General features: G+C 37.0%; 1 protein-coding gene across 2 annotated transcripts in view; it reads right to left on the minus strand.

Moving 5' to 3' along the window:
* Positions 1 to 458: 458 nt before the first annotated feature.
* gask1a (golgi associated kinase 1A) overlaps positions 459 to 23,910 on the minus strand; it is a 49,975-nt gene continuing 26,523 nt past the window's right edge. Inside the window, exons 2-5 of one of the 2 annotated variants that reach the window (XM_051721141.1) lie at positions 14,937 to 16,292; positions 4,582 to 4,704; positions 2,146 to 2,249; positions 459 to 1,511 (exon numbers count right to left, since the gene is read on the minus strand). In XM_051721141.1, coding sequence (XP_051577101.1) covers positions 1,307 to 1,511; positions 2,146 to 2,249; positions 4,582 to 4,704; positions 14,937 to 16,292 — 1,788 coding nt within the window. In that variant the 3' untranslated portion in view covers positions 459 to 1,306. The remainder of the gene's footprint in view (positions 1,512 to 2,145; positions 2,250 to 4,581; positions 4,705 to 14,936; positions 16,293 to 23,910) is intronic. The other variant, XM_051721144.1, reaches the window with a different exon arrangement.

Consider the following 23,910-nt stretch of genomic DNA (forward strand, 5'->3'; position numbering starts at 1 on the left):
GTGTATAACTGTGCCTTTGGGCTCAGCATAAGTTTACCTGGAGAGGGCTTAGTTTCATTCCACACCGCAGTTTCATAGTCCTCTACCGCCCTTCTTTGCCTGTAAAGCAGACTTCATTAAAGATTTAGCTTTTATCTCTGCATGGAATTTCTTGGTTTTGAAGGTTTGCAAAATAAACTCCACAATTATGTTTCAGAAGTAAGTTCATTTCACTTCAGAAAGAGAAGCAAGATGGTTTACATCTGAATTAAAGCACCAGTTGTGGAGTAAGTCTCTTACAGTGACAGGCCCTTGCATTAGTCCTGCTTTGCAAATGACCATCTGGATTCTCTTCTCTCAGATGTTGTGAGCACCTCATAAATTAATCACAGTTCAAGGATTGTCAACCCTGATCAGCCAAATTGACTCAAAAAACTATAAAACTCACTGCCTCCATTCATTTTAGCTGTCTTGTTTAATTTGTATGCCATTCTTAATCTTAACAGCAAAACAAATGCACTTCGAGACACCCACATAAATTAATCTGGACAGTTTATATCAATCAACTGAAAGGAATTTCTGTGCATAGACTTTTTGTACATAGATTAATGCATATTTATATTATACATACAGTGGCCCCAAAAAGTATTTGAATACTTAGGTTAAAAAAATCTATGAATTTCAATGCATTAGAAAACAAAATATAAAAGCAAAGTGGTACCTGCAAACATTAAAGCTTTCTAAACCATTTTTGCAATGACTTTCAGCCAGCTGGTCTCAAGGTCATTTTAACTGGACATATAAAGTCAGTTCATCTCAAGTTCACACAGGTGTCTAACCAGAGTAACCTATTTATAACTATGTTCCACTAAGCTTGTCAGCCAGAAAGTGTCCAAATACTGCTTAGTTTAAAAAGTGTGTTTGTGGTACCTTCCTTTAAAATAAATGCTACTTGATTTGATATTTTGTTATTTAATACAAAGATATTCAAGTCAAACATATTGATTTTTTGAGATTGAGATTTTTAAGTTTGGCTTAAGTGTCCAAGTGCCGTTTTGCGACAACTGTATTATAGTTTTTTAGTATACGTTTTTGTGATTGTGTCAACTTTTTCCCTGACAGTGAAAAGTCATACTGGCATAGAGTTCATAGCAATGCATGATTTTCTAAACAGAAAAACAAACACACATTGAAACACCCACATAAATGAATATGGACAATTCAAATCAACCAGAGCAAAAGATTTCTGTAAACCTTTCATTCAGTAATTTTTTTTTTTTTGTTTGTTTGTTTTTTTACAGTATAAGAGAATCTCTTCATGAGAGAGTCATATGTCTGTGTTGAGTTTCAGTTTCTTCTCTTGTATATGTTGCAGCAAGGCCTTGGCTCTTTGCTCCACATGCTGGATGAGAGATCTGAGTTTGGATGGTCCTCCTCTGCTCACCCAGAATTCACGATCCACAGAAAGGGACCGCAGGAGCATCTTCTCTAGACAGCCTGACTGTAGCACTGAAATGGCCTGCTCTGGAAACCTGCCAATCATCAAATACACTGTTACAGTATACACTACAAATGGGTCAAATTCTCTTCACATTTAAAAGCTGGATGAGTATTTTTGTATATGGTGATCAGTCAGAGAGGAAGAAAACTGATTCTAAACCAACATCCTTGCGCTGCAATTTGTATATGTAAACATAATGGAAGGATTCACTGATCCCTCAATTGACCGCTGATAGCATTGTTTATTTGCAAGCGCTGTCTGTGTTGTTTTGGCACACTGTTCACTGAAGAAATCATGCAAATCAGTTTATGATGCAAACACACCCAAAAAATAGTGCATGCTGCAACTTTCAGTTTTCCATTGGTGGTTATAGCAAGGCAAATAGTGCTGACTTTTGTGAATAAGGCACATTCTAAATAAGCCTAATTTACAGAAAGTAGGTGTAACATTTTATTCAGATTATTTAACCGATTACTTCATCAAAAAGTAATCACATTAAGACTTTTAAATGTAATATATAACACTACTTTTTCTGTTAAAAAGTAATTAGATTACAGTTACTTGGGTAGGCTACACCACCCCACCCATATGTACATGCAATAACAATGTAAAAAAGTCTAGTTGATTAAAAAAAAGCATAAATATTTACAATTATTTGTACTTACTCATCAATACCTTTAACCAGTCTGAAGTTGAGGTTGTCTTGTGGTTGATGAGGTCTGCCAGCATTGTCAATAAAGACCAATCTTGATGGATCTGTCTTCCGAACCTATAGATAGATGTTGCTCACTTTACTTACAGGGTTTCATGTATAAGGGAAATTTATGTTTGAGTGGGGACTTAAACTTCATGATCTCAAGAGCTGTTAGAAAGATATTACTTTTGATATTGGAAAGCTACTACACAGAATGAGAGAAAATTTGTACTACATTCTTTTGGTAGGAAACCAATACTTGCCAGCTATGTGATCTTGTTGTGAGGCCAGTCAATATAACTTGATGATAACTTGAAGCATATTATCCTTCTACAGAGCTTAATGCCATAATAAACAGCACTGCCTCTCTGAAGAGCAGATTTACTGGTACAGCTTAGAAAAATGTATTTTATATACAGTATGTTAAAACAGATGAAAGCCACTGTTATGCATTTCCTGAAGAAAACAAGTGCTTATAAGGCAATGTTTGATGAATCACAATTCAGAATGCAATATTACAAGGACATCATCATTGTTGGTTACATTTTGAATGGTGAATTCGCTATCGGTATAAGACAATGGGAGATTCTAAAATGGATAGTTCAGATGGTAATTTATAAGGCAGAGGCTATTTGCTTAAGAGGCTATGGGTAAATAGCAACCAAAAGTGTCTTCTTTGCACTAAGTGCAAATAGTATTAGATGCTATTTGCCCCTCTAATTCATTAACATGCAGTATAATGGCATCACTGCAGCCTGTTAATTGTGTTTATTTAGAGTCCCACAGACACCCTACACCAACCCCTACCCTTAAACCTAACCTTACCTTACAAACAATAACCATGGTTTTACTACAAAAACCATAGTATGACCATGGTATTTTCTAGTAAAATCATAGTAACCACAAAATTAAACATGGTTACTATATTAACACCATATTACTGTAGTAACACCATGGTTAATTGCATTAAAACTATGGCTTCCGACAAAAAACTAGAACTAAAATGTATTCCACTACAGATTACAGAATACATGCTGTAAAATGTAATTTGTAATGTATTCCGTTAGATTACTCAAAGTCAGTAATGCAATCTGAATATTTTGGATTACTGCTTCAGCACTGGCAGATTTTTTTTCATTTGTTTTGACTATAAGTGAGAGAAAAACAACCATCTGCCAGTACAGTTAAGACAAAATACACTTACATTAAAAATACATTTTGTGATATTCTGATAAAATATATGTATGATTGAACATGGATTTTCTTGATAAAAAAAAAAAAATGTAATCGTGGCTGGTAATGTGCATGTAAAAGGGATAGAAATAGCATTTTAGCTTAGCATAAAGCTAAATGTTCACATGACAATTTACACAAGGCTAACTATTTCTGCTGCTCCAAACTTACTTCAAACCCCACAGAGTGTACACAACCACATCTTTTTGCTCAATGACATCATATCCGCCTTTAAAACAATGTAAAAGTGCCTTCTGTCTGCTCATAAGAATGTAACACATAAGAAAGTGTTTCACTTTGGATCGTATCATTTATACAGATAAATGTTTTCCAACTGAATAGACTAAATATTAAATGAAACAAAATAGACTCTTCAGTAATCAAAGTACTTTTTGAATGTAACTGTATTCTGATTACCAATGATTTAAATTGTAACTGAAGTGGAATACAGTTACTAATATTTTGTATATTAAATACGTAATCCCGTTACATGTATTCCGTTACTCCCCAACCCTGATTATTATAGCAAAACCATGGTTATATTTACATGGATCAAACCTTTCTCTCAACTCCCCGATCTTCACTGTAACCAAATCACTGCAGGGGAAATCAACCTTTATATTGATTTTGTATTTATTATTATAAGTAGTATTAAAGGAAATATTAAGAGTGGAGACAGGAAACAGGATGGGGAAAAAGTGGGACAAAAAGCAGAATCGAACCCGGGTCGTCCGCACGTAAAAAGCACATCCACGCCGTCGTTACACCCCACGCCATTGCATCAATACTGGGGTGCAGTATGTCTTCAAATGTTGTTTCTACTAGACTATTAGGGTGCAAATAGCCTTGCTGTGTGGCTGGTGCTATTTACACCTATAGTGCAAATAGTCACTCCAAATTTCTAATGGGATGAGCTGCGTTCAAAGCCAATACAGATAAAGCACGCCTGTGACCTGTGATGAGGCTGTGCATTACAGTGATTTTACCATAGTTAAGGTTTAAAATTGTATTTCACAAGAACAAGAAATATGTGGGATTTAAATACAGTGCTCGCCAATAACTTTCTTACAGGCATATGCTGGTAATTGACAACAGAGTTATTTTTGTCAGTGTTATTGAACATTATTTTAATGTCAGTGTTATTATCAGATGAATATCAAAAAATTTTATTTACCAGAATGTGCACCAGATTTAAGTCCCTTGGGTTTCCACATTTAATATGCAGCATGTTTTCTACACACAGTTCTGATGGGTCTGGTCTGAATCCACAACAGTACCGGTCAAGTCTGTCATTCACCTGGAGAAAACAACAACAAATTAATCACACATTGAAAGAGACGAGCCTTTTATAATTAATCTATGAAAGTTGCAGAATTCATATATTATGGGGTCCAAATATCTGTACAAATGGTCAGATTTCCTTGCTTCTATTAATGCACACAAAATGCTCTTTGAATCATTCTCAGATCATGCTGGATAACATGGATCATCAGGTTTTGCACAAACTTGTGGAGTTCATGCCAGCTCGAGTGCATGTTGTCATTAAGTAAAAGGGGGACATACCAAATACTAAGCAATTCTCAAATTCATCAACTTTTCACTCAAATTACTATGTTGATTATATAATTTGTAATAAAAACACGTATTAAATTATAGCTAAACATGCAAAACAGAAGCATTAGTGGTCTCAGTGGTCTCACTGTACGTCATGTAGATAAATACTGCATCTTGGCACATTTCACATGAGGGTAATAGGTGGTGGCACAAAGGCACAGGTTCAAACATGACACCAACTCACTTTCCTTTTCACAAGTCACATGTCAAGCCGCTAACCTTGCAGGGCAGAGAGAGGTAATACTGTGGTTTACCTCTACAAACAGTATTCCTATTTGGTTCATCTGTGTGCTGAGAAGGCCACAGAGTGAAGATACCATGTTGTGTGTGTGCAATTAAGGTGAGATGTAACCTTGTTGTGCTGTAGGTGTATGTTTTACCACCTCATTTTCAGTTAGCACGCTCTCTCGCTTCCAAACTACACAGGCCTCAATGACACATCACTGCTATATTTCACACTTTAAAGCGAACTGGGTCTGAATTCAGAACAGCTCTGTTTATCCACTGATGATAGTTAAGCGTATGATTTCAGTAGCTGGGTCCTGATTTTGGATAAGCAATAAAAGGGACAAGATTGCTTGAAGGAATAGTTCATCCAAACATTTAAATTCTGCCATAATTTACTTGCCCTCATGTTGTTCAAAACATGACTTTCTTTCTTTCTTTCTCAAGCAGAACACAAAAGGAGATGTTGTAATGAATATTGAGGTCCATCTTTTTAATATAATGGCAGTAAACAGTGCCTCACTTAAAAGCTTAAAAATGGACCCAAAAGTATCATAAAAGTAGTCCATATGGCTCGTGCTTCATATTCCAAGTCTTCCAAAGGCATCCAATTGATGACCACTGTGCATTCTTGAGCGCTATGAGAGAAGCTCATTCAGAGTTGTCATTAGGTGTTGAATTGTTACCAAATTAAATTTTAGTGCTTGAGTGGAGGGGAAGATTTTCAGCAACTAACGGCAAAATAACTATTGTATGACTTCAGAAGACTTGGAATTTTGCACACAATTTGAATGAACAACTTTTATCCCCTTAAACTTTGGTGCATTTTTGGGCTGGTGTCTGCAATTTTTCACATTTTCTAAAATTTAAAAGCTCAGTATTTACACATACTGTGGACTAATTGCAAAACATTAGTCAAGTTTTTTCAGAACACACTCCAAATAATAAAAAAAGACATAAAAAAATATTGTATAAGTTTACAATCTTATGATGATCAGAAATAAAAACAAAAATTGTTTTCCTAAATTTGTAAGAATGTAATTCTGGTTCTTTTCATTCTATTTCCCTTAAAAAGTCTTATTTTATTCCACTAGATGGCAGCAAGTACTAGGAAAAATAAACCTTCCAACACAAAATGCCGATCTGAAATAGGTGGCGCTCTAACACATTTCAGCCCTCACAGATGTGGTCGTCAATAGACATTCAGTCTAATGTTCAGTTAATTTACCACCCCGTTGTTTTAGCGAATATCTCGGCCTCTGAGTGGACTAGAAGCTCAATCTAGTTGTCATTAGAAACCTTAGATTCTCTTCTTTGTGGTGATGGAAAACATTTTAACACTGATAGTTGATAACATACTTTCCGATGATTTATTTAGCATGCTTTTCCTGCTGGACTGCATATTTTGTTTTGGACATCTTAGATATAACATTCACCCAAGCAAGCTCACAGACAAGTAAAAAATGGCAAATATTCTAGAAAACTAGCTAAGGTAAAAGCAGATATAAAGCTTTTGGGTGCTTGGGGCTTACAACCAGGGGTGGGCTGGGACTAATAAGTGGCCCTGGCCTTTCTGGCCCAGAGCGACCAACCAAACCCAATTCGCAACACACATACACCGGCTCACTGATTTAATTTTCCGGCTCAGTTTCAAATTTCGGTGTAAAAAAAAGAAGAAAAAAAAGACATTCCTATTGACTGCTAGTCATGACAATGGGCTTTACCAGTGCAAAAATTGTCATAACTTTAAAACATATAAAACCACTGTAAATGTGATGTGGATTTTTTAGAGAAAGCACTAAAATAAGCATTTTGTAGCTCAGACAAATAACGTCCGAAAACTGAAAATGTTTTTTAGGTGCTGTGACAAGTCAACATTTCTTCAAAGTTTTTAAAGATCTTGATCACCTTTCAACTTTTTTTTAGAAGTGCAAATAAACTATTGTATTAGTTAATATTAGGCTATGGAAACAACAAGTATTATAATAATATATTATATATGTATATATAGCTATACAAGATAATAAAATGTTCAAAACAGTTAGATGAAAAAAATGTCAAACAGCAGGACACTGATGTTAATGCTTAAAATTTCATGTCAATTACCCACATCTATGTGTAAATTTTTATTTCTAAAAAATCAATGAAAACAAAGTTGGCCAGAATATGTACACATATAAATATATATATAAAAAAAAAAAGAAAAAAAGAAAACTCTGCTCATATTTTCACTCTAAGAGAGTTTGTTGCATCTTAATATCGGCAGTTTTTTAATGCCATCCTAGATTATTCTTGAGAAAAAAGTGAAAAGCCCAATGCTTTCACGGGTGCTGTTTCTGCTATCCTTTAAACAAAGTAAACCTCAAATACTCAAATAGCCACAAAATAATATTTTTCATGACTTATTTTCTTTATTTTTATCAGGTGTGAGCATTATTCAGCAAGCCGCACTTGGTATGAATAAATTATGTAAATGACTATGTACTGCTCATAGCTTTACTGTTTGGCGATTTTATTTATGGTGCTGTTATTGTATTTGTTGTAACTATTTTGTGATTATGCAGAGCTCATCTTATACTTAAAATGTTGACATGTGTTCTGATGTGTAAGAAATTTTAAAATAAAAGCCATTGCATACCTTACAGAGTTTATTGAATATTCGCTCTGCAATGGAGTCCACGTGGGCATGTTGGAACTCAGTGCAGCCGCCTATATCGCCTGTAGGACGGGCCGGTTCTTGCGCAGCAGGGGGCCGGCCCAAATTACCTAGCTGCCCACAGGGAAAATGCCCGGTGCTCCCAATGGCCAGTCTGCCCTAATCCTAACCTTCGAAACAGCCAGGAATGATGCTTCAGACACGTGTATATATGCTGATATTATACTTGGAATAATAATATTTTTAACATCAGATCAATGTCTGTGACAGCTGCTGTCAGAAGGCAGTATCCGCAGCAGACAGTTGTCAACACACACTGTGTTCCTCACGCACATCAGCCTCAAATCCAGCTCTCTTTTCTCACCCTGCCAGTACTGTGATAACCTTAGGACTTGCTTACATAATGTCCTTACTAATCTCTGCCAATGAACCTTAGTGAATGCCACAGAGCATTTCTGTTCAAGATATTTCCATGCCGCAGCCCCTGAATATTGTATTCTGAACCATGAGAGAATCATAATCACCAGTGGGTTGGGTATTTTATATTCAATGGCAATAACATAAGTATTTAGAATCTTAATCAAAAAGGCAAAATATGCTGTTTGCATAACTGTTCAGTTTCTGTGTAGCAGAATGTCAGTTTAAATACAGTAAATAAAAAACAACTGGCTACAAGTTTACCTCAAAATTTTGTGTGTTTGGATGAATCTCACAAAGCCTGTCCAGGTAATTTTTACCATCAAACCATACAATTACAACATACAAATGGAACATTAATGGAATTTTAATGGTCCTAAAAATAATTTTCTTTATGCAAAATAGAATTTCTTAAATGATAGTACATTGTAATTGTTGTCATGCCCCACTGAAAAGTTTGTGACCTGTTAGAATTAAAATAAAACCCAATACCACATAATTAAACTTATTACATTGTTAAAATTTTCATGAGCTCATAGAAAGTGTATAAAGCTGTATAACAGCAGCCATGACACATCTTTGTCTAGATTTCATGGAGCCACACAGAAGGTCTTGTGGTGACTGTGAGCATGTCCTTCACACTGTTCTGTGCTTATGGGTGTGAGGTTTCACATCAGTGCCATCAGAGGTACTAAATGAATAGAGAGGAACAAGTGTTCAGGGGTCCCAGTCAGCAATTTTAGCAAATCAATACAAAGCTATTAGCTCTTGGCCATGTTACAGCTATTGACTTTTCTTCTAAGATCTAATGTATTATTCATGGGTCATCCGTACCCCGACTTTTACATAGTTCACACACACACACACACACACACACACACACACACACACACACACACACACACACACACACACACACGCATATTATTCTCACAAATCCATAGAGCACAATCATGAACACATGCAATTACACTTGCACACACACGCATGGGTGCACAAAACTAGTCTATATTTGCCTGATTTTCCACACTTGATTTGGCCTAGCTTTTAATCAAGGGAGAAGATCAAAGGTGTGAGGGGTCTTCGGTATTGCTTAAACACAGTTTGATCAAATATAATACTTGCAAAAGACACTCAAGGTGAATTCACTAAAGTTGTGCCACTTTTACATGTGGTATTATTTACTAACCACTTATAATCCAGTTCAATGTAGTAGTTCACCCAAAAATGAAAATTCTCTCATTTACTCACCCTCATGCCATCCCAGATGTGTATGACTTTCTTTCTTTTACTGAACAAAAACTTTTTAAGATTTTTATAAAAATATCTCAGCAGTGTAGATTCTTACAATGCAAGTGAATGATGGCTAGAACTTTGAAGCTCCAAAAGAATATAAAGGCAGCATAAAAGTAATCCATATGACTCCAGTGGTTAACTCTATATCTTCTGATGCCATTTGATAGGTGTGGGTGGGAAACAGATCAATATTTAAGACCTTTTTTGCAATACATTTTCCTCCCTGCCCAGTAGATGGTGATATTCACAAAGAATGCGAATCGCCAAAAACACAAGAAGAATGTGAAAGTGAAAGTGGAGATTTATAATAAAAAAAGGACTTAAATATTGATCTGTTTCTCACCCACACCTATCATATTGCTTCTCAAGACATGGATTTAACCACTGGAGTAATATAGATGACTTTTATGCTGCTTTTATATGCCTTCAAAGGTCTGGTCACCATTCACTTGCATTGTATGGACCTACAGAGCTGAGATATTTTTCTAAAAATATTTGTGTTCTGCAGAAGAAAGTAAGTCATACACATCTGGGATGGCATGAGGGTAAAATGATGAAAGAATTATCATTTTTGGGTGAACTATCTCTTCAGTATAGCGCTGGTATAGTGCTGTACAATTTCTTTACTATAGATTGGGCCTTATTTTAAAAAGTCAGTCCTATTACCACCCATGGAAAGAAGACAGTAAACAAAATTTTATTTAAAAGAGAGGTCTGTGTACATTTTATTTTGATCATGCCAGCAGCAATTCAGCAAATGACAGAGTTTTATAACTGGGCATAATATATGCAGAGGCATGATGTAGTCATGCTCACTTTAAAAAGCTGCCCAGTTATTTGGCTGTTTTTGTGCCATTATCTGATATGCAATTACTTCAGTAAATTGGATGCTAAAACAATGCAGAGAGTGCATGTAAATATGACACTATCAGTTGGTGCAATTCTTACTTGGTGAATTCCACCCACGTCCCAGTACATTAATGATATTTTTGTGTAAAAAGTCCTGTAAAACAGAGAAAATGCTGCCAGCAGGCCATAACAAGAGGAAGAAAACCATGTCCTGTGTTAATAAAAGAGGTGTTGTTCATAAGTGAAGTGAGTAAGAAACAGCGATTCAGGTTTTTACATGAGGTAAATGGCTTCAGGCTACTGTTTTAATAGTACAAGTTTCAATGTCAGTGTATAAAGAATTTGTAAAAATGGTCATAAAAATCACATATCCACAAAGTAAGTTACTTTGTATTACTTTCAACCTTTTAACAAATGATGCATGCAGTTTCTTGCATTTGTCTGTACTTAGTATGTTCACAATTTTAATTAAGTGTTGCTATGGCAACAATGGTTCTTGAAGCAAGACAAAATACAAAGTGCAACTATAAAGGGAGAAAAAGTGGGAAAAGGAAGAGAAGAAAGTAAGTGTAAAAAACACCTCTACCTCTAAGCATGAATCAATAATCCTCACATGCTCTTTCAGATTAGAGATGTAATCATTTACACAGTGTGTAAAAGTCTCTGGGGGCAGTCCTGTTACTGTTCTAACTTTGCCAACAAAATATTTTCACCTGCACGTATATCCACGATTAGGTCATCTTCATTTTTGCTTGAAAATTTCCCATATTTCCCATAGTTGTTTTCATCATTTAATTTCCTCATTTACTGCTTAAGATCTTGTGCCTCATAATCACCATAGTTATTGAGGGACCACCAATATTCAAATTAGTCGTCATTAAAAAATGAGGTTTTCAATGGTAATTTTTTAAATCTATTACCCCAATCCTAAATATGTGGTTGGAAATTTGTGTAAAAAAGAACAAAATTATTCAGTACATCAGCACTGAATTTTGTGTGATGTTGCTTAAAGGGATAGTTCACCCAAAAATGAAAATTCTCTCATCATTTACTCACCCTCATGCCATCCCAGATGTGTATGACTTCTTTCTTCTGCTGAACACAAATTAAGATTTTTAGAAGAATTACTCAGCTCTTTTCATCCATACAATGCAAGTAAATGGGTGTCAAAATTTTGAAGTTCCAAAAATCACATAAGTCAGCATAAAAGTAATCCATATGACTCCAGTGGTTAAATCAATGTCTTCAGATGTGATATGATACGTGTGGGTGAGAAACTGATCAATATTTAAGTATATTTTTACTATACAATTATCCTCTCTGCTCAGTCAGTCTCCACTTTAACTTTCACTTTCTTCTTCTTGTGTGTTTGGTGATTCACATTCTTCATGCATATGCCCCCTACTGAGCAGGGAGGAGAATTTCTAGCAAAAATTTACTTAAATATAGATCTGTTTCTCTCCCACACCTATATTATCACTTCTTAAGACATGGCTTTAACCACTGGAGTGGTATGGATTACTTTGCCTTTATGTGCTTTTTGGAGTGTCAAAATTTTGGCACCCATTCACTTGCATTGTGAGGACCTACAGAGCTGAGATATTCTTCTAAAAATCTTAATTTGTGCTCTGCAGAAGAAAGTAAGTTATACACATCTGGGATGGTATGAGAGTGAGTAAATGAGAAGAGAATTATAATTTTTTGGTGAACTATTCCTTTAATTAAAATGTGATGGTGATGAATGGGGACATGCAAATTGTCTGAATTTCCGAATGTAAAATTAATATTTGTGACAAGTTCAAAATCCTGTTTATTATAGTAAGTCATACGGAAACAAATGGCCCCACTTCCTGAGAAAGAGCCGTTTGCATTCCTCTGCCAAGTCTTTGATTGCAGGCTATAAAATCTCAAATCATTTAAATAAAATGATTAAAAGATGGATTGATAACATGCTTGCCCATAACTGTAAAATCACTTAAGAAGGCCACGTGGAGATGAAAATTAAACTAAGCTAAACATTTAATTAATTACTTGCCAAACACACACACATTTAATTAGGCACAGCCCTCCTGTATTTTGAACCTGTCAGTGATTCACCAGGGAATTAAATGCTGGGCTATCAATTACCATCATTCTCTAACATAACTTGGGTCATGAACCAAAGTGATTATATTCTTTTAATTAAAAACAATTCTAAGACTTATGATATGGAAGCAGACTAGAAAGAGAACAAAAGCAGGCTCATTATATGACTCTACTTATGAAGAACTATTTTGAGCAGGCTTAAAAGTGGAAAACATTCCATTTTTTTTTTTTTTTTTATATATCAGGCTTGGCTGATTAGCCATAATGTACTTGGCAGCACCTGTAATTTTGTGAAAGCCATAGACATAATTTGAATTCCTATAACCTAGAGTCATTTAGCCTGGCAACATTGCTTACTTTCTTTCTACATATCCCAATGTTTTTTTTATATATTTTTTTAAAACCTCAGGAAATCATATTTTCTATGTTGTTTGTGATAAACATCTAATCTGTACTCTTGTAAAATATGCTTATGTGTCAATTTTTTAACCATTAGGGTGAGATTTCATAACCAAACCATGAGTGATTACTAGGGCTGTCGATTTAACATGTTTGAAGTACCACCATGTTTTCTGACTGCCCACTTGCAGTCAGCATGTGGCAGTCAGCGCAGCTTTAGCTGTACAGATGATGCATAGCTGTGGATGGAGCACAGCAGGATGCAGAGGTCTTGAGACAAAAAAAAATAAATAAATAAATTTCAAATTACATTTAACTTGGCACAATGTCTTAAAACTCAGCTTATATGGTGTGAGATGCTGAAAACCTGTTAGAGTCGACGCTACCAAAGTGAGTTGATACAAAAGCATCTGTCAGATGCATGTGTAGACGCATAGTGCAAGAACGTGTTCTGTGAGCCCTTAAATACAGTATACTACCTCAGAAAGAGCTAAATGGATTGTAGGCCAGCAAAATGCTTAAGTTCAATGATATGGAAATAAAACAAACAATATAGTGACCTAAAGCCACTTTTTGTATTGTCTAATCAATGCTTTACTTGTCTGCCACAATAATATAATGTATTAGGATTACCGGAATTATATTTATTATATATAATAGTGTAGTTACAATTATTTTAATTATTATATATTAAATGATCTTTTTGGGGGGGACTTTTCTCAGCAAATATTGATTCATACGATTACTTGTGATTAATTTGATTAATTCTTAAGTACCAATCTAAATATATATCTAAATATATATATATATATATATATATATGTATATCGAGGTGTTTGGTGCATAAATGTATATATAATATTCTATATATACTGATATATAATTATCAGTAAAAAATTTACTTTATTAAAAAACCTTTAGTGGGGGGGGTCCCCCAACATATATATATATGTTTCACATGATCTTAAAAATCTTTTGATCTGAAGGCGTATGCTTAAAATGTTTGAAATTAGTTTTGAAGACAAAAATATAATTGTGCCAACATTTTAATTTATTTCATTATAAAAGTAACATTTAATTTAAAATAAAAACATTTTTGAAATTGATGACTTGGACCAAATAATAAAGAAAAGCAGCCAATAAGTGCCCAACATAGATGGGAACTCCTTCAATACTGTTTAAAAAGCATCCCAGGGTGATACCTCAAGAAGTTGGTTGAGAAAATGTCAAGAGTACATGTCTGCAAATTCTAGGCAAAGGGTGACTACTTTGAAGATGCTAAAATATAACACAGTTCTGATTATTTTGGATTTTGTTTAGTCACAACATAATTCCCATAGTTCCATTTATGTTATTCCATAGTTTTGATATATTTACTATTATTCAAAAATGTAAAAAAAATTATAATAAAGAATGAGTAAGTGTTTTTAAAACTTTTGACCGGTAGTGTATATATATATATATATATTAGTAAAAAATTAACTTTATTAAAAAAACTTTTAGTGGGGGGTCTGGGTAGCTCAGCCAGTAAAGACGCTGACTGCCACCCCTGGAGTGGCGAGTTCGAATCCAGGGTATGCTGAGTGAATCCAGCCAGGTCTCCTAAGCAACCAAATTGGCCCGGTTGCTAGGGAGGGTAGGGTCACATGGGGTAACCTCCTTGTGGTTGCTGTAATGTGGTTCTCGCTCTTGGTTGGGCGCGTGGATGCCACGGAGAATAGCGTAAAGCCTCCACACGTGCTATGTCTCCGCGGATTGACGGTCTCAGATGCAGAGGCAACTGAGATTCGTCCACCGCCACCCAGATTGAGGCGAGTCACTACGCCACCACGAGGACTTAGAGCACATTGGGAATTGGGCATTCCAAATTGGGGAGAAAAATAAATAAAATTGTTTGTCATTTAATAGTAGTGAGCGAATACTGATTTAAAAATTCATGCATTATATTAAACTAATTTTGTTGAAACAGTATTTGCAGTGCCTCTTACCTGCAGCAGAAAGTCAAACAAGGCCAGCCGCCCCCATTCTGAGTGATGAACTCCCACACAGCTAGTGGAGTTTAAAGGCACCTGAGTACCACACTTGCTCTGCAGTAAAGTCTGGTATTGAGGCCAGGTGAGTAAGAAAGAGTTCTGGTCATTCTCAGCATCAGACAAGTGCCGAATGTTGGGATCCCACCACACCACAGGTCTGGGAGCCCCATTGGTGTACTTATATGGTAAAATATCACTGTGGAATTTCCTCAAGACAGCAGGCAAGCTCCGGTTTAGACCCAAAACCCTGTCCAGGTGAAAGGCAAACACCTCAAACCAGTCATTGGGATGTTTAATGAGCGCACAGCCTCCCATTTGACAATGTTTGATATGATTGCCCTCTGCAAAAGCATTTCTATCACTGAATCCAACCTGAAGCACTTGTCCATGGCCTGGAAGCCTGGCTTTACTCAACACACTGTTTCTGGAGAGAAGCGTCATCTTTTTAATATCATCCTCGTTAAGCCAGGGCAGAGATTCGGCTTTGGTTTGGTTCCAGTCTTCAGTGAAAGCCTCATTGGGTGCAGTCATACACCAGTCAGTGGCAAAATCACTCATGCCAGCCCCTGCTAGAATCCTACCCTTGATTTCAGCTCCAGAATGGGAACTCTTCCTCTCAGAGGGCTCTGCTTGTCTTTCATGTGTCGCTGCTTCTCCAGGGGACTGTTTCAGATTTACCACCTGCTGTGCTTGAGTGAACTGCCCCAAAAGGCTCTTTGCTTTCACCCCATCTGGAGTGCATTTGTGCCTGCATGTCTTGTTGTTTGGGTGGAGGCTTTGCATGCTGGCGGACTGAGGCAATGCTGGGTCATGTCTGGAGTGGAGAAGATGGATGGTTTGGTTAAAGTTTCTGCTATTGCCTGGTTTAATGGCTTGCCCTCTGTTGCCAGTGGCCACAAATGGCTGGAATAGATGCTTGTTTATGTTCTGCAGATACACTTCTTTCTTGTTTGCTCTATTTTTTGGAGAATTTTTACTTGATACTTGAACTTTTTCCTCTGCTGTTTTCCCAGAGGAAAATGATAGTTGATGATGATTGATCATGAGGAGATGTTTGGTGGAATCCTTCACTTCAGGGTTTTTCCGGGTTCCACTCTGTCTATTTGAAGGCATCTGAAGATGAGGTCTAAGGGAACGCCTCTCCACCAGCCTGCTGGGTTTGTTATTGAGGGGCCCCAGTAGGTGCACAGTGCTCTGCTCAGATGGGAAGTTTGGAAGGGTGTATATCATCACCACTGACAGAATGAAGAGACACAGGAAGGCCACCACACAACGACACTTCAGTCTGAACTTAATCAACACTCTCAGAGCCTGCCAGACACAAAGCAGAGAAGCTGGTGGTTAAGATAATCAGTACAATATCCTCAGCAAGCAAGTCGTACTCTAAACCACAAAGAGAATAAAGACTCTTTCAACTTGCTGAAAACAACAGCATTGCTGGTCATCACCATATTTTGTGTTCTGGATGTTGGTGTCCATAAAATTTTTTAGACTAGCTTAACCAGCAAGACTTCCATGCTCAATCAGCTTAATCAAAAAGACCATGCTGGTGACTAGCATTTCTTTGCTGGTGAACTACATGGCTATACTTTTCCACCAGCTAGACCAGCACCAAACCAGCATAAGCCATCATGGACATTCTGTCTGCCTAGCATTGTTTGCTGGTGAACAACATGACTATGCTGGTCCACCAGAAAGAACAGCACCAAACCAGCATAAACCAGCTTAGATCAGCATGTAAATTCTAATTGTCCAGCATTTTCTTGCTGGTGAACAACATTGCTATACTGGTTGTCCCGCTAAACCAGCACCAAGCCAGCACTAACCTGCATAAATCAGGTTAGACCAGCATGAAAATTCTGGTTATACTACTAGACCAGCACCACGCCAGCACTTACCATTATTAAACGTCTTAGACAAGCATGGAAATTCTGGTTGTCCAGCAATTTTTTTTTTTTTTGATGGTGAACAACATGGCTACGCTGGTCCATCACTTAGACCAGCACCAAACCAGCACTAACCAGCATGGAATTCATGCTGGTCTAAGATGGTCTTTTTAGCAGGGTGAAAAAATAAATAATAAATACAGTTGGTATTTCTGGGAGGGTAGGGAAATCAAAATGAGCAAATGTTTTTAGAAGAAATTCCATTCAGAGGTTGGGACTTTGAACATACAGTATTGAGATTGATTTCACCCTTTTCCATATGTGGTGGTGATTTACATTATGCCAGGAGGTTTTCCATATATGTTCATTCCATTGTGCACGCAGGTTCAACACTGTCTGACTGGAATGTGAATGGGATCTTTCACAGCTGTTAGTTTTACATGCAATTACACTGAGACCTACTCAGGCTGAGCAAAGTTTGATTTGAGATTATTCTTAACATACAAAACATAGATCTTGGATCTACTACAAAAAATACAGTAAGTGAATGCATAAACAGCATCTGGAGGATGTTGCTGTATTTGGCTTGTTTCTTACTTCTAATTCCCTAATTTTCCTGCCCTAGCCATGAACCATGCTAAAATGGGTAAAGCTTGTCATTTAAGGTTAGAAGAAGTACCAATCATCCCAAAAGCGCTACACAAAAATGTAAGTAAATATAGCTTCAAAAGACCTTGAAATGTTGCCGTAAATGACAGCATTTAACTAAAAATTCTAGAATTTTGTTGACTCACAAAATACTAACAATTTTGAATACTTGCTTCCATTTTCCCTCAAATAAATATAACCTACAGTATATACATTCACTATGGTCATAATAAAGTGCCTGACGTGGTCTTCTGCTGTTGCAGCCCATCTGCTTCAGGGTTCGACGTGTTGTGCATTCTGAGATGCTGTTCTGCTCACTACAATTGTACAGAGTGGTTATCTGAGTTACCGTAGACTTTCTGTCAGTCTGACCATTTTCTGTTGACCTCTGTCATCAACAAGACGTTTCTGTCTGCTCACTGGATGTTTTTTGTTTTTGGCACCATTCTGAGTAAACTGTTGTGTGTGAAAATCCCAGGAGATCAGCAGTTACAGAAATACTCAAACCAGCCCATCTGGCACCAACAATAATGTCATGGTCGAAATCACAGAGAGCACATTTTTCCCCATTCTGATGGTTGATGTGAACATTAACTGAAGCTCCTAACCTGTATCTGCATGAATTTATGCATTACACTGCTGCCACATGATTGGCTGATTAGATTATTGCATGAATAAGTAGGTGTATGGATGTTCCTAATAAAGTGCTCAGTGAGTGTATATATATATATATATATATATATATATATATATATATATATATATATATATATATATAAACAGTATATTATATGATATATCTTCATAATACTATATTATATGTTTGAAGACATTAACAGGTCAATATAAATAATAATTTTATAAAAGAGTATTCATTAAAACAAGTACATGAATAAATACATAGCATAATACAAGGATGCCACATAGTGTATCTGTGTGCTGCGCATGAAAAAAATTTATCAATACTGTGAGATCTCTCCCAACTGGCTGATGTTTTATGACTTGAGCGCCTGTGAAGGTCTTCCATTATGCTCCAGGTTAAAGAATGTCTTGCATGCAGTTTCACTAGGCTGAGCTTCTCAAAAGTGGAGCTTCTGAGGTAAAACACAGTCTGCAACAGGTTAGGGCCTGCTTGACTGCAGACTTATGCTAAAAAGTAAATATTTCTATGAAGGTAAGTACGTATTTAGGTCACGATTAAGCATCTATAAAATAAAAATCTCTCCTGAAATCTCTTCCTCTGAGAGAATCTTGCTGATTTTTGCCTGCTGCCTATTAAATGTAGCTATGTTTTAATTACAATTCAGTTAGATTTCCAGTGGCCCCATAAAGTATTTGGACCCTTAAGCCACACTTTAATTAACAATCTTGCACAAACACTCTTTTCAAGCAAAACATTTTGCAACAAGATGTTTTTAGGTTTCAAACTATATTGTGGACAGTCTGTACTGTATATTGTCCATAGTTAATATATAATGATCTACACCTGTGGTTACTCTGCTAGGACTCCTGTGCGAGAAATGGTTTCCATTAAATAAGTCAGTTAAAAATAATTTCAAAAATGGCTGAGAAAAGTGAAAGTAGTTTAGTAGTAGTAGTAGAAAGTAAATGGTTGATAAAAGGTCTAGCATCATTGCTGGTGCCACTTGGTTTAATATTTTGTTATACACTCACAGAGAACTTTATTAGGAACACCTGTACATGCAATTATTTAATCAGCATATCATGTGGCAGCAGTGCAGTGCATAAAATCATGCAGATATGAGTAAGGAGCTTCAGTTAATGTTCACATCAACCATCAGAATGGGGAAAAAATTTGAAATGTGGCATGATTGTTAAAGCCAGACGGGCTGGTTTGAGTATTTCTGTAGCTACTGATCTCCTGGGTTATTCACACACAACAGTCTCTAGAATTTACTCAAATAGTGGCAAAAACAATAAACATCCAGCGAGCGGCAGTTCTGCGGACTGAAACGCTTTGTTGATTTGAGAGGTCAACGGAAAATGGCCAGACTGGTTCGAGCTGACAGAAAGTCTACGGTAACTCAGATAACCACTCTGTATAATTGTAGTGAGCAGAATAGCATCTCAGAATGCACAACACGTTGAACCTTGAAGTGGATGGGCTTCAACAGCAGAAGACCACATCGGGCACTTTATTAAGACCACAGTGTTCCAATAAAGTACTCAGTGCTCACACCAGGGCGTGATCTGAGACTAAAATGTTTCCAATTGAGCAATCAACAACAGATGAAATGAGGGACTTAGATTTCCAAAAAAAATCTATTCTAGAGTAAATCTTATGGACTGATGAAAAAAATGAATAGTCCCTACCAGATGGGTTCAAAAGTCTCCAAATATCTGTAAGACCAAGATTACACATCCTGTGAAGCATCAATGTTGCTCTAGTGGGCTTGCACACTTCTGCTTCACTATGATCAAGAACTGAGTCCATCAAAAGATTAAAGTCTTCTCCCAATAGTATTTCATGAGGGGTGCCAGCGGCTTGCAACATCCCTTCAAGATCTATAAAAAAGCCCTGATCATCAATGTTAGGTGCATAAATATTAGCCAAAATAAGACTTTGTTCCTGAATTTCAGCTAAAACAATAATGACTCTTCCTAATTTATCTTTAATCTGTTTGAGACATTTGAATTGGAGATGTTTAATTATCAGTGTAATGCAGTGGTGATTTCTCAGGGCCAGCAAAGCCTTCTCTGCTGGCCTAACATGCCAAATAAATATTTTTCATCCTTTCATTCTCAATCACCTTTTTGCCTATATATTTTTAATCACTTTCGACTCTTAATTAATCTACAAACAAATAGAGAAAAATGAAAAGTTTATCCAGTCAGAATTTATTCCTTGATGCTTACAAGCAAAGTGTGACAACTGTTTCACAAATTGCATGCCCAAAGTAGCGCGTGAATTTGAGCTCCACCCTGTCAGGCCTTCAGAATTTCTACAGAATCCCTCAACAGTGCAAATGAATGAGCATCTAATGTCAGATTGTCAGATTCATCAGCCAATCAGATTGATTTATTTGTTCTTGGTGGGTGTGATCTTTAGGATATGTCCCAGTCCAGCCCTTCTAGCTGGCCTTGAGTGACGCAATCACGCTTTAAGTGATGTACGTAATTCGAGAGCGAAAAGCATAAGATCAAGCTGTCTGACGAGTTGGTTATCATCACTGCCGCTATTGCCATTGAGAAAGAGATCTTTATGGATTTAAAAACCTGAGATGTTCTGCATGACCGTGTGATTGCTTAATTTATTAAACAGGAAAGGAGGACTGATTTTCACTTCAAGCAAATTGGTAAGTGCTTTTTCATTGTTATAGCAACATCAGGAGTTTTCTAAGTGTAAATTAGGCTGCTTGAGCATTCAGTGTCAGATCAAGTTTTGAAAAGTAGTGCTGCGTTCCATTCAACTCGGAAAGTCGGATTTTACAACTTCCTACTAGGAAAAGTGCAATGGAATGCATCTTGAAGTCAGAATTACAACTTATTGGCTCATGCAGAAATTGTCAACTTCGATTTTGCCGAGATGCAGGTGCATGATGTCACACAAACATGTCGACACCCAGGGAGATAATAAGTGATAAATATTGAGTAATATCAATAAATGAGTTTGTTTCCACATGACATGATATTAAAGCTTGAGGAAACGAAATTTATTGCAAGCAACATTTAAATAGAAAATATTATTAGACAGATTTTTCCAGGTATTATAGACCTCCTTGGTAGATTCATATGAAAAATTATGATTTTTGAATGTCTGTTCGGGAGACGTTCATTTCACAGAACAGTCATGCTGCAGTTAAAATTAGGCTTGCTTGAGCATTAACTGTCATTTCAAGTTCTGGCTTTCGTGCTTGGACGTGTTTTTAAAATGTCAGTTGGTATTATTAGTTAGCTGCGACATAATGTATGATGCCCAAAGGCATAGGGTATCTTATTCATTGTGAAACTGTGTTTTTTTTTAATGTCATGAATCACACTGAAGGCCTAGATTTTAGATGCACGGCCCGCCACTGGTGTAATGACTCCCATGCTCTTACTCGAGCCAGCACTATAAAAAAAATGCCCACCCCATATCTTTCCACATTTTTCAGCTCTGAGAAAACATATTTTCGGAGAAAGGTGTGTTTCTTGAAGAAACACTATATCACATTTCTTTTTCTTTTTTTTCTTTTTTTTTAATGTTTTTTTTTTCAATTAAAATTGTTTTATTGATTCAACCATTAAATATATACATAGCAGAACACACATATACAGAATCAATATACAACCCCCACTATCCCCCCCAATCCCCCACCCGACCCCCAACAACACCCCAGTGGTCACACAACCATCGACACACAACAAAAATAAAGAAATTAATTAATAAAAAAATAAAAATAAAATAAAATAAATAAAACAACCACAAACATAAAACGCCTACACCTCTCTCTCCACTGACCCTCCCCGAGAGCCCTCCAAAAAAGACAGATATCTGCCCCACTTCTTCGCAAACATGTCCAGACTCCCCAGTCTTCTGGATACCCCCTCCTCAAGAGCTGCCACTCTGGCCATCTCTGAACACCACTCCTGAAAAGGGGGTGCTCCAGCCGACTTCCAACTCCTCAAAGTGATCTGTCTGGTGATCATAACACTAGATAGGACCCAGTTTTTCATATGCTTATTCTCCAAATTAATGACTGCCCCATCTCCCAAGATACAGAGTCTGGGTCAAAATAAAATTTGAGAGGCCAAAACCTCGCACATAAAACTCTGAATCCTCATCCAAAATTCCTGCATCTTAACACATCCCCAAAAGACATGGGTTGTGTCTCCATCTTCTAATTGACATCGCCAGCAGGTCGGTGTGTCTTTAAGACCAATCCTATGCAATCTAGAGGGGGTCCAATAGACTCTATGTAAGATCTTAAATTGCATGAGGCGAACCCTTGCATCTCTGGATGCAGATTTGACATTTGTTTAAATCCCAGCCCACTCTCCCTCCTCCAATACCAAATTTAGATCTTTCTCCCATAATCTCTTAAGAGCAGTTGAAGTTCCTTCTCCCAGACTCTGAATTAGTAGGGAATAAAACACTGATGCCTCATGACCTTTTCCAAAAGCAGTAATCACCTCTCTCAGAGTGTCTGCCGCTTTAGGAGGGTGTAAACCACTCCCAAAAACAGTACAGAGCAGGTAGCGCAGCTGTAAATACTTATAGAACTGAGATCTAGGAATCCCAAAAAGTTGAACCAAATTTTGAAAGGATCTTAACATTCCATTCTCATACAGGTCACTGAGTGTAGTAATCCCCCTCCCAATCCACTCTGACCAGCAAAAAGGGGACTTGTTGATGCATAGTTTGGGGTTCAGCCATATGTTCGAGGCAACATTTAAAAAAATGTCAGAATTAAACAGTCTGGACACTTTAGTCCATACCGAGTTCAAGTGCGAGATAACGGGATGTAACTTAGCTTCTCCGATTAATTTGATAGAAAGGCTCTGCAGTGGTGAAATAAGGGCAAGAACTTCCTGTTCTATACAGAACCAGGGAGGGGCTCTCTCAGGTGGAAGCGACCAATGAGCCAAATGTCTGAGACCGAATGCAAAATAATAAAATAAAATCTTGGGTAGGCCTAGCCCACCTTTGTCAATTGGCCTATGTAACTTATTGAAATGTAATTTGGGACGCTTACCATTCCAAATGAAAGACTTTGCTATGCTATCAAATCACTTGAAATAAGAGAGGGGGACATCTACAGGGAGAGACTGCAGTAAGTAATTGAATTTTGGAATACAATTAATTTTAATAACATTAACCTTCCCAATCATCGATAAATGTAATGAAGCCCACCTGCCTACATTGCTCGAAAACCGTTTTATTAAGGGGTCAAAATTAACTCAATCAAATCACACAAATTTGCTGGAAATAAAATACCCAAATACTTAATGCCCTGTTTGGGCCACTGGAAAGTACCCGGCTGGAAAGCCGTTTCTGGACAGTACGCTGTCAGAGCCAAAGCTTCGGATTTAGACCAACTGACTCTATATCCTGAAAACGTAGAAAAGGAATTAATAATTCTGTGGAGGCAAGGCATAGATCTACTGGGGTCAGAGACAAATCCTAAAATATAATCTGCGTAAAGCAAGAGTTTATGCGCCATACCTCCCACCACCACCCCTGGAAAATCATCCGCCTTTCTTATCGCGGTTGCTAATGGTTCCAGGGCAAGACAAAACAATAATGGGGAAAGAGGGCAACCCTGCCGGGTGCCCCTATCCAAAGTAAAATAATCTGAAATTAGTCCATTTGTTTGTACCACCGCTACTGGGTGTCTATAAAGTAACTTAATCCATCCAATAAACGTACTCCCGAACCCATATATTTCCAAAAC

The sequence above is a fragment of the Myxocyprinus asiaticus genome, chromosome 16, assembly GCF_019703515.2.
Source record: "Myxocyprinus asiaticus isolate MX2 ecotype Aquarium Trade chromosome 16, UBuf_Myxa_2, whole genome shotgun sequence".
Classification (NCBI taxonomy): domain Eukaryota; kingdom Metazoa; phylum Chordata; class Actinopteri; order Cypriniformes; family Catostomidae; genus Myxocyprinus; species Myxocyprinus asiaticus.